This window comes from Mercenaria mercenaria, chromosome 13 (assembly GCF_021730395.1).
Source record: "Mercenaria mercenaria strain notata chromosome 13, MADL_Memer_1, whole genome shotgun sequence".
Classification (NCBI taxonomy): domain Eukaryota; kingdom Metazoa; phylum Mollusca; class Bivalvia; order Venerida; family Veneridae; genus Mercenaria; species Mercenaria mercenaria.
In genome coordinates, this window is record NC_069373.1 from 12,311,963 (window position 1) to 12,328,651 (window position 16,689).

The window sequence follows — 16,689 nt, forward strand, 5'->3', positions numbered from 1 at the left end:
ACTTGTATTTTCAGGTGTACTTCAAATGATGCAGACCAGGATACAGTCATTGTTGTCAGCCATGGATAGGTAAATAAATTACACTTATTATATAGACAGCTTCCACAAATTGAAACATCAGTTAACATATCCCTGTAAGTATTAGAAGTATAGACAATCCCTGCCAGTGAGGTGATTCTTTTGTAAACAAAATTTAACTGTGGAAAGGGTTAACAGCTTTTCTGATCTTTTTTTGTGTGTATAGAATACAGGGAGATACAGATGCATAGAGTGCAGTGAGTAACAGTTGATATATTAATACAGTGATATACATTTAAAATACCATACCATATATATTATATAGATGTAGTGAGATGAAGTTAGTGTGCTGAAGGCAGCAAAATACAGTTTGTATATTAGTACAATGAGGTACAGATGGTATATAGAGGACAATGAGATATAGTTGGTATATAGAGTACAATGAGATACAGTTGGTATATAGAGTACAATGAGATACAGATAGTATATAGAGTACAGTGAGATACAGTTGGTATATTAGTACAATGGGTCAGAGATACAAATGGAATATAAAATACAGTGAGATACAGATGGTATATAGGGTACAGTGAGATACAGTTGATATACAGAGTACAGTTGGTATACAGAGTACAGTGAGATACAGTTGGTATACAGAGTACAGCGAGATACAGATGGTATACAGAGTACAGTGAGATACAGTTGGTATACCAAGTGCAGTGAGATACAGTTGGTATACAGAGTACAGTGAGATACAGTTGGTATACAGAGTACAGTGAGATACAGTTGGTATACAGAGTACAGTGAGATACAGTTGGTATATTAGTACAATGGGCCAGGGATACAAATGGTATATAAAATACAGTGAGATACAGATGGTATATAGAGTAAAGTGAGATACAGTTGATATACAGAGTACAGTTGGTATACAGAGTGCAGTGAGATACAGTTGGTATACAGAGTACAGTTGGTATACAGAGTGCAGTGAGATACAGTTGGTATACAGAGTACAGTGAGATACAGTTGGTATACAGAGTACAGTGAGATACAGTTGGTATGCAGAATACAGATGTTATATAGAGTACAGTGAGGAACAGTTGGTATATAGAATACAGTGAGATACAGATGGTATACTGAGTACAGTGAGATACAGTTGGTATATAGAATACAGTGAGATATAGATGGTATATAGAGTACAGTGAGATATAGTTGATATATAGCATACAGTGAGATACAGTTGGTATATAGAATACAGTGAGATACAGTTGGTATATAGAGTACAGTGAGATATAGTTGATATATAGCATACAGTGAGATACAGTTGATATATAGCATACAGTGAGATACAGTTGGTATATAGAATACAGTGAGATACAGTTCTTATATAGAATACATTGAGATACAGTTGTTGTATAGAATACAATAGGGTTATTATAACAGTAGCTCATCTGGGATGCTGTATTTGGTTTGAGTGGATTTTTGTCAGATTGGATCTCACAAGGTGTGCAAGAGCCGAATGTGATCCAACCTTGCAAAATCCATGATAGCCGAATACCAAATCCCAGATCTAGCTACTGTTGTAATGACCCTTTTATTATATACCTCTACGTTTTTGTTTGTTGTTTTGTTATTGAACGAAAACTTCAATGTTTATCGATATTAAAATGGAACTAAGTGAAGTTTCTGTATGCACTGTTTATAGAACTGTGTCAGATCATGCATATTAATGAAAGTAGTCCGGCAGCATACAATACAAAAGGTACAATACAGGCATTTTTTTCTGCCTGTTCATATTAAATTGTGAAATACAAGCCAATTTTTTTTACAGAATTCATATAGGTATATAATAAAGTGAGATACAGTTCTTATATAGAATACAGTGATATACAGTTCTTATATAGAGTACAGTGAGATACAGTTGGTGTATAGAATACAGTGAGATAAGTTGGTATATAGAATACAGTGAGATACAGTTGGAATATAGAGTACAGTTAAATACAGTTGGTGTATAGAATACAGTGTGATACAATTGGTAGATAGAATACAATTAGATACAGTTAGTATGTAGAATTCAGTTAGATACTGTTGTTCTATAGAATGCAGTGAGATACATATAAATATAGGATGCTGTATGATATAGCTGGTGTATGAAGTATAGTGAGATACAGTTGGTATATAGTATACTGTGTGATATAGTTTGTATATGAAGTAAAATGAGATACAGTTGGTATAATGATTAATATGTAATATAGTTGGTGTATGAAGTATAGTGAGATACTGTTGGTATATAGAATGTGTTGGTGTATGATGTACAGCAAGATACTGTGTGCTATAACAAGTGTTTAAAGTGCAGTGAGATACAGTTAGTATAAAGGATGCTGTGTAATACAGTTGGTGTATGAAGTACAGTGAGATACAGTTGGTATATTTGTTTTTCAGGATCCGAAGCAAGGTTACAGAACCTTATACCAAGATCTTCACAAGAACTGTCCAGCTTAGAAACCTCCAAGTATGATGTCATATGTTACTTGCCCTATGTTATAGATGATGTTAATACATTTCTCATGTTTAGTATAAATTTATATATGTGTGGCTAGAACTAGCATTGAATATCAAAATTCAATGACACTGTTGAAGATTTCAGTAGCTTGATCATTTAATTTTCTGTTATCTACTTAACAAATATAATTTCTTTGTAGATGGTATAAGTTGATAACACTTCAAATAACTTGTCCCACACCAGTGTGGGTTTGAACTTCACTTGGGTTTAGAATTCTACATGAATGTGAGGAAGTCATTAAGCTGGCTGAAGGAAGGTCGGTAGTTCTACCCAGGTGGTTAGAATGCCTGAAACAATGCCAAAAGGGGCATCTTGGGTCTTCTTCCTGAGTCAGAAGCCGGAAAAGTCACCATAATTGAGCCGCACCCTGAGAAAACCAACATAGTGCATTTGCGACCAGCATGGATCCTGACCAGCCTGCGCATCCACGCAGTCTAGTCAGAATCCATGCTGTTTGCTAACAGTTTCTCTAATTACAAGGCGGATGCGCACGCTGGTCTGGACATATGCTGGTCGCAAACGCACTGTGTTGGTTTTCTCATGGTGTGGCTCAATTATGACATAAATTGTGCGGGTGTGACGTTAAACCCAACAAAAACTGGAAACGTTATCAGTCTTGATGCATAAGCATAGTAACAGAATTTTTCAAACTTGCCAAAAAAAAATTTCCATAAATTTGTAAATTGATTATTTCCATCATTTAAAGTAAACCCTAAGGCATTACACCTCCAAAATATCATCAAATTGAATATTCTTCTTGTTACTATTATTATTTTACTCTTATTATTATTATTAGTGTTATTATTATGATTTGACATTCCAGGAGGCTTGTGACCTATTACGGAGGATTATACGTATCCTTTACCTGAGTAAACGTTTACACAGCCAGTTACAAGGTGGAGCAAGGGAGATAACTAAGGCTGCCCAAAGTTTAAATGAACTTGGTTAGAACTTTTCCATATATGATTTACTACCATTGACAAATGTTTTACCAGCATTAAATATATGTTTATGTTCTGTCTAATGTCCATATTTCTATTGTTACATAGCCATTATTCTAGCTTGCTAATTTTTCTCAGGAGATAAACATTAGTATATGAGCCGCGCCATGAGAAAACCAACATAGTGGGTTTGCGACCAGCATGGATCCAGACCAGCCTGCGCATCCGCGCAGTCTGGTCAGGATCCATGCTGTTCACTAACAGTTTCTCAATTGCATTAGGCTTTGACAGTGAACAGCATGGATCCTGGCCAGACTGCGCGGCTGCGCAGGCTGCTCTGAATCCATGCTGGTCGCAAACCCTCTATGTTGGTTTTCTCATGGCACGGCTCATATATGGACAATCTTGGGTTTCATACAGGAGCTATTTATGCAATAAATAACAGTATTTTCTTTCTCAGGAGATACATAGAGAAATAGCAGCTTCATTAACACTAGAGGCTTGTTTTTAACTCACCTGAGCCAAAGGCTCATGGTGAGCTTTTGTGACTGCTCAGTGTGTGTTGTGTGTCCGTCCACATTTTCTAAAAAAGTCTCCTTGAAAACTACTGAGCAGAATTACACCAAACTTCACAGGAATGATCCTTGGGTGGCCCCCTTTCAAAATTGTTAAAAGAATTGAACTCCATGCAGAACTCTGGTTGCCATGGCAACCGAAAGGAAAAACTTTAAAAATCTTCTTGTCCAAAACCACAGGGCCTGGGGCTTTGATATCTGGTATGTAGCGTCATCTAGTGGTCCTCTACCAAGATTGTTCAAATTATTCCCATAGGGTCAAATATGGCCCCGCCCCGGGTGTCACATAGTTTATATAGACTTATATAGGGAAAACTTTGAAAATCTTCTTGTACAAAAGCACACGGCCAAGGGCTTTGATATTTGGAATGTAGCATCATCTAATGGTCCTCTACCAAGATTTTTCAAATTTTCCCTCTAGGGTCAAATATGGCCCTGCCCCGGGGAATCGAATTTTTACATGGACTTATATAGGAAAAAAAGTTTAAAAATCTTTTTATCTGAAACCACAAGACCTAGGCCTTTGATATTTAGTTTGTAGCATTGTCTTATGGCCCTCAACCAAAATTATTCAAATTATACCCCTGGGGTGAAAAGAGGCCCTGCCCTGGGGTCCCAAATTTTATATAGACTTGTATAGGAAAAAACTTTTAAAAATCTTCTTGTCTGAAACCACAAGACCTAGGCTTTTGATATTTGGTGTGATGCATTGCCTAGTAGTCCTCTATTAAAATTAATCAAATTATGCCCCTGGGGTTAAAAGAGGCCCCGCCCCAGGGTCACTTAGTTATTATGAGTTATATAGGAAAAAATACTTAAAAAATTATCTAATCCTATTCCAAGACTGTTTAATTATAATTACCTGATGACCCCAAGTAACATGATGTCACTTGACCTGCTGACCTACTTTCTTGTTTTTTAAGATACAGCCTTGAAATTTGGATGACATGCACAGTTTTGCACACCGATCGTAAAACTGAATTTCATTGACAATGGATGTGACCTACTGACGTTCTTAATATTTTTGCATCAGTTTGACATTTGAAACATGTAGCTCATATAACTCAGGTGAGCGATCCAGGGTCATCATGACCCTCTTGTTATTGTTAAGGATCAATATTCTGTTACTATGTAGACCCATGCTTAAATTTTTACTGGGAGAATACATGCTGGCCACGTAAAAAAAATTATCATACAACTTTGAAGTGATCCTGATGAAGGTTCATAGAGAACCAAAACTAGTGATCTATAAATGAATACAGTTAAAACCTACCTGGTGTTCAGGTGTGATGTCCCTCTGCTTTAATTAATTCTGAAATGATTCTGTAATGTAGAATACATGTGTCTTTTCTGAATTAAGTTGGAAATGAGACAACATGAAACCTGATTTGAATGTTGTTTTTATCTGTACAGACTATATATGTGAAGGAGTTGACCTGACAGGGGTAGAGGTGATAGAACAGGACAGGAGGTTTGTGAAACAAGCTCGACAAGAAGTGGAATCTCAGGCATTGAAAATGCTAGAACAAGGCATGGAAACACAGGTCAGTTGGAACTTTGGTAATAAAGTAAAAGCAACATTATTTAACCCTTAGCCTGCTGGCAGCAAAAGATTTTGCCTTTGTGACCAGTGCAAACCAAGAACCTGCACATCCATGCAGTCTGATCATGGTCTACACAGTTCACCATTCAGTCAATAACTTTTTGATGTGCACTCCTTTCAACAGTTAATGCTACTGTCCAAATTGAAAGATGGACAAGTTCATTAAAGAAATTTAGCAGGGTAAGGGTTAATTTAGTATTAATTTGAAAGTATGCAGAAAAGACTGATCATTTCATTTATTTTTTGGTCATTCAGCTATCTCTTAAATTTGGTAAATTTTGTGCATTTGTATTCTATTTCCTAAGTTTTTGTATGTAAGGCTGAAAGGCTTAAAGTTGGTATCTCAATACTTAAACAACTTTTGGGAATGGATTGAAAATCAACACATTTGTTCACTGTAACTATATGACATGTAGTGCACATGTTTCATAGCTGTGTTTTGCAGTTTTAACAAGTTATGTCATTTTGTTTACTTAGCAATTTTTAGGTAGTTTTTGTATGTAAGCTGGTGTCTTAGTAACTTTTGTGGTAGTACATTTCACACATTTTTTTGCTGTGATAATTTGAAATGCAGTACACAGAGTTCATAGCTCCATTTGCATTTTTAACAACATTATACCCATTTAAAGATATTCTTCTTTATTTCATTTATATATTTTAAGAATAAGAGTCTGCCCAACCTCATTGCCAACTGGTGTGACTCTGACATACCTCTTCTGCTTGTATTTTTTGAGTTAATTTGGTTGAGGTTTTATGTTTGAGATATTCATTCATTTAATTTTGTTAAGTGACAAGGCTTTTGGATAGGCAAGCATTGCTGTCCTCTGACTGCTCTTGTTCTATTTACAGCAATAAATCCATAAGCAGTTGATTTTTATTAACAATTTAAAGAACATAAAAAAAAAACATGATAACTGCGGTCTTAAATCTGAGCACAGTATAAAATTAAGGTTTGCCAGTTACTGAGTAATCCTAGATGTTTATTCTTTCAGAACCAAGCCCAAGTAGCCACGTCACTACAAGTGTTCCATAATCTTGGCAGTCTGAGAGAGATTGTAGATAAAGTTGTCAGTCAGTGTAGAGATAAGCTGGAGAGTGATATCAGGGCATGTCTAGATGTCACAGCACTTTCTATACAACAGACAGGACCTCAGGGAAAAGGTAGATTTACATTTTTCTCTTATAAAAATCTTCCTTCTTGAACACATTTAACATTATAGTCAACTTCCTATGTGCTGTAGTTGTCTGGTGTCTGGTAAACTTTTTTACCAATTGTAAACATTTTGTGAAAAGCTGTCTGTTTCTGTTGCTCAACAACTGTCATTGTTTCTATAACTGTAATCTGGAACTTCCTGAAAACCTGTCCATCTAGCTCAATGAAAGGAGAATATAGCTACCATCCTTAAAGACTGAGTCTGATACTAATAGGAGAACATAATTTACTGTAAATGAGTAATGTTGAAAAACACCTGGAAAAACTCATGCAAAATAAAGAAACCAGTACAGACTTTCTGAAAAGTGTTGCTGTAACAGTTAGCATCTTGCAATAAGTTTGTGAGAGATTTTTTTTCCACTTGAGTTTCTTTTTTATAGTTCCATTAGAACCCCACTAATGAGACTACCTAAAGTTGTTTTAAAAATGGTCTTAATAATGGGGTGATCTTATTATTGGGTTTTCTTTTACAAATGGTGAGAATTTTTTAAAAAATGTGTCTAGTGGTCTGTTTAGTGAAAAACAGGGGGGACTTTTTTAAGGGGTTTGCGACCATTGAAATAAAGAAGAAATATTTTTTTTGGAAAAAATGGGTCTTGATAATGAGATGGTCTTAATTTATGAGTGGTCTTAATGCAGAGTTCAACTGTTTATATATGTTGACATCAGAAAAGATGTACAACCTAGTTAGTTATGTCTTCTATGACATTATTGTCTATTATGTCTATTTGTTATTGTCTATGACTAGCATTGACTTATATTGATGTTATATTTCAGCTGGACCTGGTAGGGCTTCTATGCCTGTCACAGGTAACACAGCAGCCCTTAGAGCAACACTCTGGACCAACATGGAGAAACTCATGGACAGTATATACTCAGCTTGTGCTCAGGTAAAACACACAGCAATAAAGAATATATAATCACCGTAATTAGGTAAAACACATAGCAATTATACAAAATCATTGTGCTCAGGTAAAATACATGGCAGTAATACAAAATCACTGTGCTCAGGTAAATCACACAGCAATAATACATAATTATTGTGCTCAGGTAAATCACACTGCAATAATACAACATTAATGCACACAGGTAAATCACAAAGCAATAATACATAATCACTGTGCTCAGGTAAATCACACAGCAATAATACATAATCACTGTGCTCAGGTAAATCACACAGCAATAATACATAATCACTGTGCTCAGGTAAATCACACAGCAGAGATACATAATGTTCATAGGTAAATCACACAGCAATAATACATAATCACTGTGCTCAGGTAAATCACACAGCAGAGATACAAAATCAATGTTCTCAGGTAAATCACACAGCAATAATACATAATTACTGCACACAGGTAAATCACACAGCAATAATACATAATCACTGTGCTTAGGTAAATCACACAGCAGTAATAAATAATCAGTGTTCTCAGGTAAATCACACAGCAATAATACATAATCACTGTGCTCAGGTAAATCACACAGCAATAATACATAATTACTGCACACAGGTAAATAACACAGCAATAATAAATAATCACTGTGCTCAGGTAAATCACACTGCAATAATACATAATTACTGCACACAGGTAAATCACAAAGCAATAATACATAATCACTGTGCTCAGGTAAATCACACGGCAGAGATACATAATCAATGTTCTCAGCTAAATCACACAGCAATAATACATAATTACTGCACACAGGTAAATCACACAGCAATAATACATAATCACTGTGTTCAGGTAAATCACACAGCAATATACATAATCACTGTGCTCAGGTAAATCACACAGCAGAGATGCATAATTAATGTTCTCAGGTAAATCACACAGCAGAAATACATAATCAATTTTCTGAGGTAAATCACACAGCAATAATACATAATCACTGTACTCCGGTAAATCACACAGCAGAAATACATAATCAGTGTGCTCAGGTAATACTCATAACAATATTTCATAATCACTATGCTAAAGTAAATCGAATTGCAATTGTACATACCGGTAATCACAATAATTGTAGCATTTGAATAAAAGATGAAGTAGATAACTGAGTCATACAAATACTTATTGGCCTCGTGTGTGTTTGGTTGTGGGTTTATCCCTCTACCAAAGTTAAAGTGTATTTCTGACAATCATAGCATCTTTAATTGATTCCGAATCACATCCAAAGGATGTTTATGTGCTACACAAAATAGTCCCATTCATTAACAATGCGGATGAATTATCAATGAACAAGCAGTTCTTATTCGGCCAATATCCACTCGCACTGACCATTTAGATTATATAAAATCTATCAGTGATAAGGTATTCCAGCCCATGGTTACATCACAAGCTGGATCAGGCAGAGATATTTTCAGTAATGTTTATAGTTTATCACTGTTTTGTTCCTACATTATAAACAATTGAGAACCACACATTGATCTGTTTGCAGGTACAACATTTACAGAAAGTTTTGATAAAGAAGAGGGACCCAGTTACACATGTGTGTTTTATAGAGGAACTTAAGCAGGTATGTATGCTTAAAATTGTAGTACAAATGTATAAGAAAAGACTGAGGCTCTAGGAAATGCAAGCTAAGAACATACTTAAAGCTGTAAAAATGTTGTTAACTCATGAAAACTGAAGGAATTTTCATGTCTAAATGTACATTCTAAATTGATTTTCAGTACTGAGGGCTTTACCCTCGATTATATGGTGTCAGAATACTAGATTGGTAAAAAACAATGAACATCCTTTGATATTTGATATAATTGAAGTTTTTGAACTAAGAATTAGTCCTGTATGAGAGGTACACATTAACCTCTGTTAATAACACATGATCAGAGAGCAAAACACTTCTCTAAAGATGTTTGACAATAGATGATCACTAGAGTAACAATTTCTCTTCAGCAAACTCATGTTATGTTTCCTCAATACAAGTTGCAGTGCTGTAGAAAAGTGGGCTCAGTCTTGGGTGTTCTTTTGAGTTTGGTTTGCTTTTGTAAAAATATATTGAAATGTCTGACATTCTATAATTGTTATGTTGATGTTAAATTACTCTTTGAGGTACTTTCGTTTGATTTCATGCAGCATGAAGGAAGCGTTCACATCATGGCAGATTTCTGGACACAGATTACTCAGATGTTAAAAAGCAAGTTCAAATCTGCAGCAGAGTGTATGTTTTTGCTTTTGTTATTAAATGTATTGTAAGATTAGAAATTGTTTTATAACTGGTCATAAATTGTAAAAGGTGCCACTGAATTGAAATAAGAACAGTATTTCTCATTAGATCTACCAAAAAATGAAACAACTATGTGTATTCTCTTGATGGTACATCAGACAGTATAGAGATAAAGGTCTACAAGACATTCTTTGGCTTTTTAAATGTGTTCAGTGCACAGGAGCTAAAACTTTGTGTAGTAAAGCAATAGTACATGTTCAGCCCAAAACTTTTAATCAAACCCAGTAACTGTATCTGCAATGTTGTAATTCTTATATATTGCATTTTTCTAGCATCATCCTTTTTAAAGCAAGCATTTGAAGGAGAATATCCAAAACTACTTCGTCTTTACAATGATCTTTGGAAACGTCTGCAGCAGTTCAGCCTCTCTGTGGATATTGGGTCGTTGTCCCTGGCAACAGATGCCTTAACAACAGGGGAAGTAATTGAGGAAGATATTTTCTCTCAAACCAGCAAAAGTGACAAACAAAATAGGTACTACACTGCTTTCTTTTGAAAGTAGGAAAGTATTCTGATGTTCTTTCAATTTATATCTTATTTTTAATTTTGATACTTATAATAGATTGTTTATGATTGTGATATATTTCAAAGTATGTCTTCTAAAACTACAATTTAGTATTGTTTCAACTTTCTGAGATTGCTTCTGTTAGCAGTTTAAGAATGATATAAATCATCAAGTCATCTTGAGTTGTTCATGTGACAATTTTCAGTTCAGAGATGGCATTACGAGATACCCTGGCAAACTTTGAGACGGCGTACTTGTCCCGCTCATTGTCACGACTGTTTGATCCTATCAACTTGGCTTTCAGTACTGCATCTTTCAATCCACCTACTGTGGAAGAAGTTGACAGCATTGTCAAAACTATTTCCAGGTAATGTATTGTATTATTGATGAAGTTTAGAATTTTAATGGCAGCAGTGCTCACATTAAACCAAGTTTTGTTTGAGCCATTTAATACTTACGCTGCAAATCACTTCTTTTCAGGATAAATTCAACATGAATTTATCTGGTGTCAGATATGTTAAGACAGCTATTTGAAATAATTGTTAGTAGATTCACTACAATTTGACTTATTTATAAAAGGTATTTTCTGTCATTCAAAATGATTCTTTCAACAGAGTAATTGTGTTATCAGACATAGAAGAGAATACTGGTACCTGATAGCTAAATATAAACATGTTATATATTTCAGTGAGTTGAATGTTGCTAGTGTGGACATGAGGTTGTGTGTTACAGTTGCTAAGAATGTGGCTAAAACAGTGAAAATGTTCTGTGTGAAGAGTGAACAGTTGGTATGTATACAGATTGTCACACGACACTGTTTCTGATATCATTAGTCCTCCACCTCTGATTCATGTGGGGAAGTTGGCAGTTACTTGCGGAGAACAGGTTTGTACTGGTACAGAATCCAGGAACACTGGTTAGATTAACTGCCCGCTGTTACATGACTTAAATACTGTTGAAAAACGGCGTTAAACCCAAAACAAACAAACAGATTGTCACAGTTATATTCTTGCTATGAAACTCCTCTTCAGGTCCTAGGTTAATTCAATTGACTGGGTTTGTCCCATATGATCACAATTATATGTACACTATATTCTAATATTTAGCAGTTCAAGAAACAGTACAAGTCTTGGAAAAGAGATTTGATAGTAGTCTCATAACTATAACATTTAGCTGGTACTTTCTGAGCACTTACTTGAACTTGGTCAATGCCAGGATTGAGCCTGGGCCTTTAAGGTCTGATTTATAACCATGAGGTATAGACCTATATGTTACTGTCTGAAACTCCAACTTTTGACAGGTTTTGTGACAGTTGCTGTCTTAATTTCTTAGATACATGCCTAGTAATGTATTTTAAAGAACTGAAATATAAACTCGGGTTTTTCAGAATGGATTTTATAAAAATTACTTAATGGATTTTATAAAAAAAAATAATACATCAGAAAACAGTGTTTGAGAGAGATATTAATATAGAAGCATTATTTCTGCAGGTGTGTACAGATGGTGAAGCTAGTCAGGTGATAGGATCACCAACACAGGGACAGACTCGTAATGCTGCTGTTGTCATTACCTTATACCAGCTACATCTTGCCGTCTCTAATGTATGTTATCTTTGATATTGTACACTCTTGATTCATTTATTCTTTTTGGTATTTCAAACAAGGATCTAGAATAACAACCTTTCTTTTTCATTTAATTTGGCTATTTTGTACATACATGTACATTGTATTACATTAAACTTGGGTTTTTGTAATTATGGCTGCCTCAAGATCACTATGCCCTGACTGCTGTAGGCTCTAACTACCACAGATGAAGAATTTGTCATGTGGAGAAGCTATCCAACCATCTTACAGAAGGTTGGTGTCTGTAATCAGGTGCCTACGCATGTCTCACCGTTCAGGCTTGAAATTTGCCATACTGCCAAGAAAATCTCGAGTGTTACTTGAAACTAAGCCAAAACAAAATTGCGTACTGTAAAATCATTAATATTCATGGGGGACTCATTTTCATGGCTTTCATGGTTGAGCAATCCATGACATTTAATCCAAATGAACAAGTAAAATTCCCATTTTATGTTCAAAAGTTGAAATCCACTAATTCATATCCCCACAAAATTGACGTTTTGACCAAACCACAAAATTTAACCACAAATGATTTTACCTTTGTCCATGTGTCTGTCAGCTCTTGCATGTTTAGTCTGCTGCTGCATTTTAATCATACTTTCAAATGTACAGAAGAAATTGGAATGAAATTTGAATAAGATTGAAACTATTTTTAATGAAATACAGGTGATGTAAAACCTTTGCTATTTCAGGTTGTAAACAGTTTAGAGCATTACCCAGAAGAGGCAAAAACAAGTATAACAGAATCTTTACAGGTAAATCCTAGATATAACTCATCTTTTCACATTGTTTTGTGTAGGACAGTTTGATAAACTGCAAGATTTCATTTATAGACTTGAACTGGTCTCTACGCGTACCATAAAGATGTGTATAGAAATTTACTGATTATTTGGAAGAGCATAGTAAAAGTGTCCAGTAGAATACAGACAATTTAACATAATACATTTGTTTCTCTCAAGGTCCGTTTCGTAGAAATTTCATTACCTGCACACAGTCATTGTGTGCAACTGATATTTACAAACTCAGCAAGTATATTGTGACCAGCAGTATGAAGTTAACCCTTACCCTGCTAAATTTCTAAAATGGACTGGTCCATCACCAGTTTGGACAATACTATTTATTATTTGAAGGGATGTTCACTGAAAATTTACTGACTGAATAGGGAACAGTGCAGACCCTGATTAGCCTGCACGGATGTGCAGGCTAATCTTGGTCTGCACTGGTCGCAAAGGCAGAATAACTCGCCGCCAGCAGTATAAAGTTAATTACATGTAAGTGAAATAACACACTATTTATATACCAGAATATAGTAATGTTGATGACCAGTTCTGTACGACCCCTGATGTCATCTATATGTGACGCCTTAGAGGCCATCATACTTACAATGCACCAGGAAGATTTTTCTGGGTAAGTGTACGTTGGTTCTATAAACTGCATCTTGTTCATACATAAACGTTCAAAGCCAATAAGAATCTTTCATTTTTAGGGGCAGATGAGAATATCTTACTCCAGAGAAAATGTTACCACCAAAACAGTAACCCGAGAGTCAGATATTCTAGTCTGCAGCTACATCTACAACTATTGATAGATACTTTTTCTTGCATACAGTGTGCTACAAATGATAGGGGAAATAAAATAAAATGAATGACTTTCTTTTAAGCATGATTTTCTTATAGTAGTCTGTGAATATGTTCATAAAATATATTTTTTTCTGACATCATTTGCTGCACATGAATTTTTCAAGTACATTAGGGAATACGACCAGTTTTGCTATTGTAAACAACTTAAAATCTTGACAAAGAAACATACAGTCAGTTTTACATACGTTACATAGTCACTGTAATGCAACTTTATGAAGCCAAGACGTTACATCAATGTTTTGTATATATTATTTCATATTATCAGACCAGCTCCATCAGAGACCGAGACAGAGGCTCCATGCTCCCTATATATGAGGGAGTTACAAGGGTTTGTGGCTAGATGTCAGTCAGATTACCTGTCACAGTTTACATGTCAAGATTTTATCATGGAGTGGTGAGTTCAGTGTACTTTTTTCCTCTTACACACCTAAGAATTCAGTTATGAAAGCATATACTTAACATATGGTAGTCACTTTTGGTCTGCAGTTTAAGTGTATAGCACAACTATTTTGAAGAATAAGTAGGGCTGTTGTATTCTCCCCAGTGTTTACTTTATCACTGAATTTAGGTAAAACTTTTATGGAAAACTTTTGAAGCTCACTGTATCTTTTTAACTGTTGTCCCTATTATCTATGAACTTTGCATAAGGATTTATCTTAGTAAGGGTCAGACATCCTATGGTTTAGGGTCGGGTAACCAAAGGGTCAAGGTCACTAGGGTCAGATATTGTAACAGTAGTTTTGTGGCAAGCTTCTGAATTTCACTGTTTCTTCTGCACAACTGACCAAAATCAAAGAATGGTCTTAGTATTAAAGGGGAAGACATCATTTTGTTTAGAGACAAGTATTCTAAACAACAAGTTTCACTGGGGTCAGAAGTTGGTTTGTTCAAGATGTATGACATGTTTTTCATGTTAACTGTATCTTCTTAAACGAACAAATCTTAAATTTGTTGTTGGTACTACCTGGTCTCTGGCAGTTACATAAGAGAACAGGTGAAAACTTTCTGCCACTGTTGTCACTCTGCATGATTTTTCACCTTGTAGAAAATATACATGCAGTGCAGCTTGAAATTTCGTTAAGGGTTTTAAAGTAGTTTTACTAATTTTTTATTCAGAGAAAAGATAGAAATGTAATATTTAAAATTAAATGTTTTTGTTTTATAGCATTCAGCCAATCTGCAGCAGATGTATAGATCTGTTTGTAAGGCATGCCTGTCTTATACGACCTCTAGGAGAGGGAGGGAAGTTACGACTTGCCGCAGATTTTGCTCAGATGGAACTTGCAATCTCCCCATTCTGTAAGAGGGTCTCTGATCTCGGCAAACCATATAGGCTGCTGAGAGCTTTCAGGTACAATATGTTATATATGTATCAGTTTTTGTATATTCCCTGAATTTCTTAGTGTATTGATAAAGCAAAGTAAGCTTGGAATTGGTAAATCAGTTAAAACTTGGCATTGAAATTTGATAACCACAGTTAGAGTTTGATTAGACACATTTAATGGCAATTCTTAAAGAACTGTGCATGTACATACTGCTAACAACAAAATCGTTCTTTTTGAAAAAAAAAGATTATCAAAGCTTTCCAATCAAAAAAATTAGGACTGTTCTTTTATGCTTAATTAAGGTTTGTACACTTTTCACATTACATTTTTAGCTCATCTGATTTTTTGAAAAAAAATGATGAGTTATTGTCATCACTTGAGCGGTTGTCGGCGTCGGCGTCGGCGTCTGCGTCGGCGTCGGCGTCTGCGTCGGCGTTGCCTGGTTAAGTTTTATGTTTAGGTCAGCTTTTCTCCTAAACTATCAAAGCTATTGCTTTGAAACTTGGAATACTTGTTCACCATCATAAGCTGACCCTGTATAGCAAGAAACATAACTCCATCTTGATTTTTGCAAGATTTATGGCCCCTTTTGTACTTAGAAAATATCAGATTTCTTGGTTAAGTTTTATGTTTAGGTCAACTTTTCTCCTAAACTATCAAAGCTATTGCTTTGAAACTTGGAATACTTGTTCACCATCATAAGCAGACCCTGTACATCAAGAAACATAACTCCATCTTGCTTTTTGCAAGAATTATTGCCCCTTTTGGACTTAGAAAATCAGTTTTCTTGGTTAAGTTTTATGTTTAGGTCAGCTTTTCTCCTAAACTGTCAAAGCTATTGCTTTAAAACTTGCAACACTTGTTCACCATCATAAGTTGACCCTGTACAGCAAGAGACATAACTCCATCCTGCTTTTGCAAGATTTATGGCCCTTTTTGGACTTAGAAAATATCAGATTTCTTGGTTAAGTTTTATGTTTAGGTCAACTTTTTCTCTTAAACTATCAAAGCTATTGCTTTGAAACTTGCAACACTTGTTCACCATCATAAGCTGACCCTGTACAGCAAGCAACATAACTCCATCCTGCTTTTTGCAATAATTATTGCCCCTTTTGGACTTAGAAAATCATTTTCTTGGTTGAGTATTATGTTTAAGTCAACTTTTCTCATAAACTATCAAAGCTATTGCTTTAAAACTTGCAACAGTTTTTCACCATCATAAGTGGACACTGAACATCAAGAAACATAACTCTGTCCTGCTTTTTGCAAGAATGATGGCCCTTTTTAGACTTAGAAAATCATGGGTAGGACAATATTTCTATTACACAAAAAAAAATCAGATGAGCGTCAGCACCCGCAAGGCGGTGCTCTTGTTATTAAGTCAGTTGTTTCTTCCTTATATACAGTCGACATTGTATTAAGAGACCACCCAAGGGACTGCTAAGAAGTGGTCTCTTAATGG

At 35.2% G+C, this 16,689-nt stretch overlaps 1 protein-coding gene across 2 annotated transcripts in view; it reads left to right on the forward strand.

Moving 5' to 3' along the window:
- The window catches only part of LOC123529819 (conserved oligomeric Golgi complex subunit 5-like), a 28,442-nt gene that overhangs the window by 5,404 nt on the left and 6,349 nt on the right, over window positions 1-16,689 (forward strand). For both annotated transcript variants that reach the window (XM_045310355.2, XM_053521179.1), the window contains exons 4-19: window positions 15-69; window positions 2,455-2,524; window positions 3,399-3,519; window positions 5,505-5,635; window positions 6,687-6,855; window positions 7,685-7,797; window positions 9,347-9,424; window positions 9,985-10,069; window positions 10,408-10,609; window positions 10,846-11,007; window positions 11,329-11,428; window positions 12,131-12,241; window positions 12,955-13,017; window positions 13,566-13,669; window positions 14,168-14,296; window positions 15,068-15,253. In XM_045310355.2, coding sequence (XP_045166290.2) covers window positions 15-69; window positions 2,455-2,524; window positions 3,399-3,519; window positions 5,505-5,635; window positions 6,687-6,855; window positions 7,685-7,797; window positions 9,347-9,424; window positions 9,985-10,069; window positions 10,408-10,609; window positions 10,846-11,007; window positions 11,329-11,428; window positions 12,131-12,241; window positions 12,955-13,017; window positions 13,566-13,669; window positions 14,168-14,296; window positions 15,068-15,253 — 1,879 coding nt within the window. The remainder of the gene's footprint in view (window positions 1-14; window positions 70-2,454; window positions 2,525-3,398; window positions 3,520-5,504; window positions 5,636-6,686; window positions 6,856-7,684; window positions 7,798-9,346; window positions 9,425-9,984; window positions 10,070-10,407; window positions 10,610-10,845; window positions 11,008-11,328; window positions 11,429-12,130; window positions 12,242-12,954; window positions 13,018-13,565; window positions 13,670-14,167; window positions 14,297-15,067; window positions 15,254-16,689) is intronic.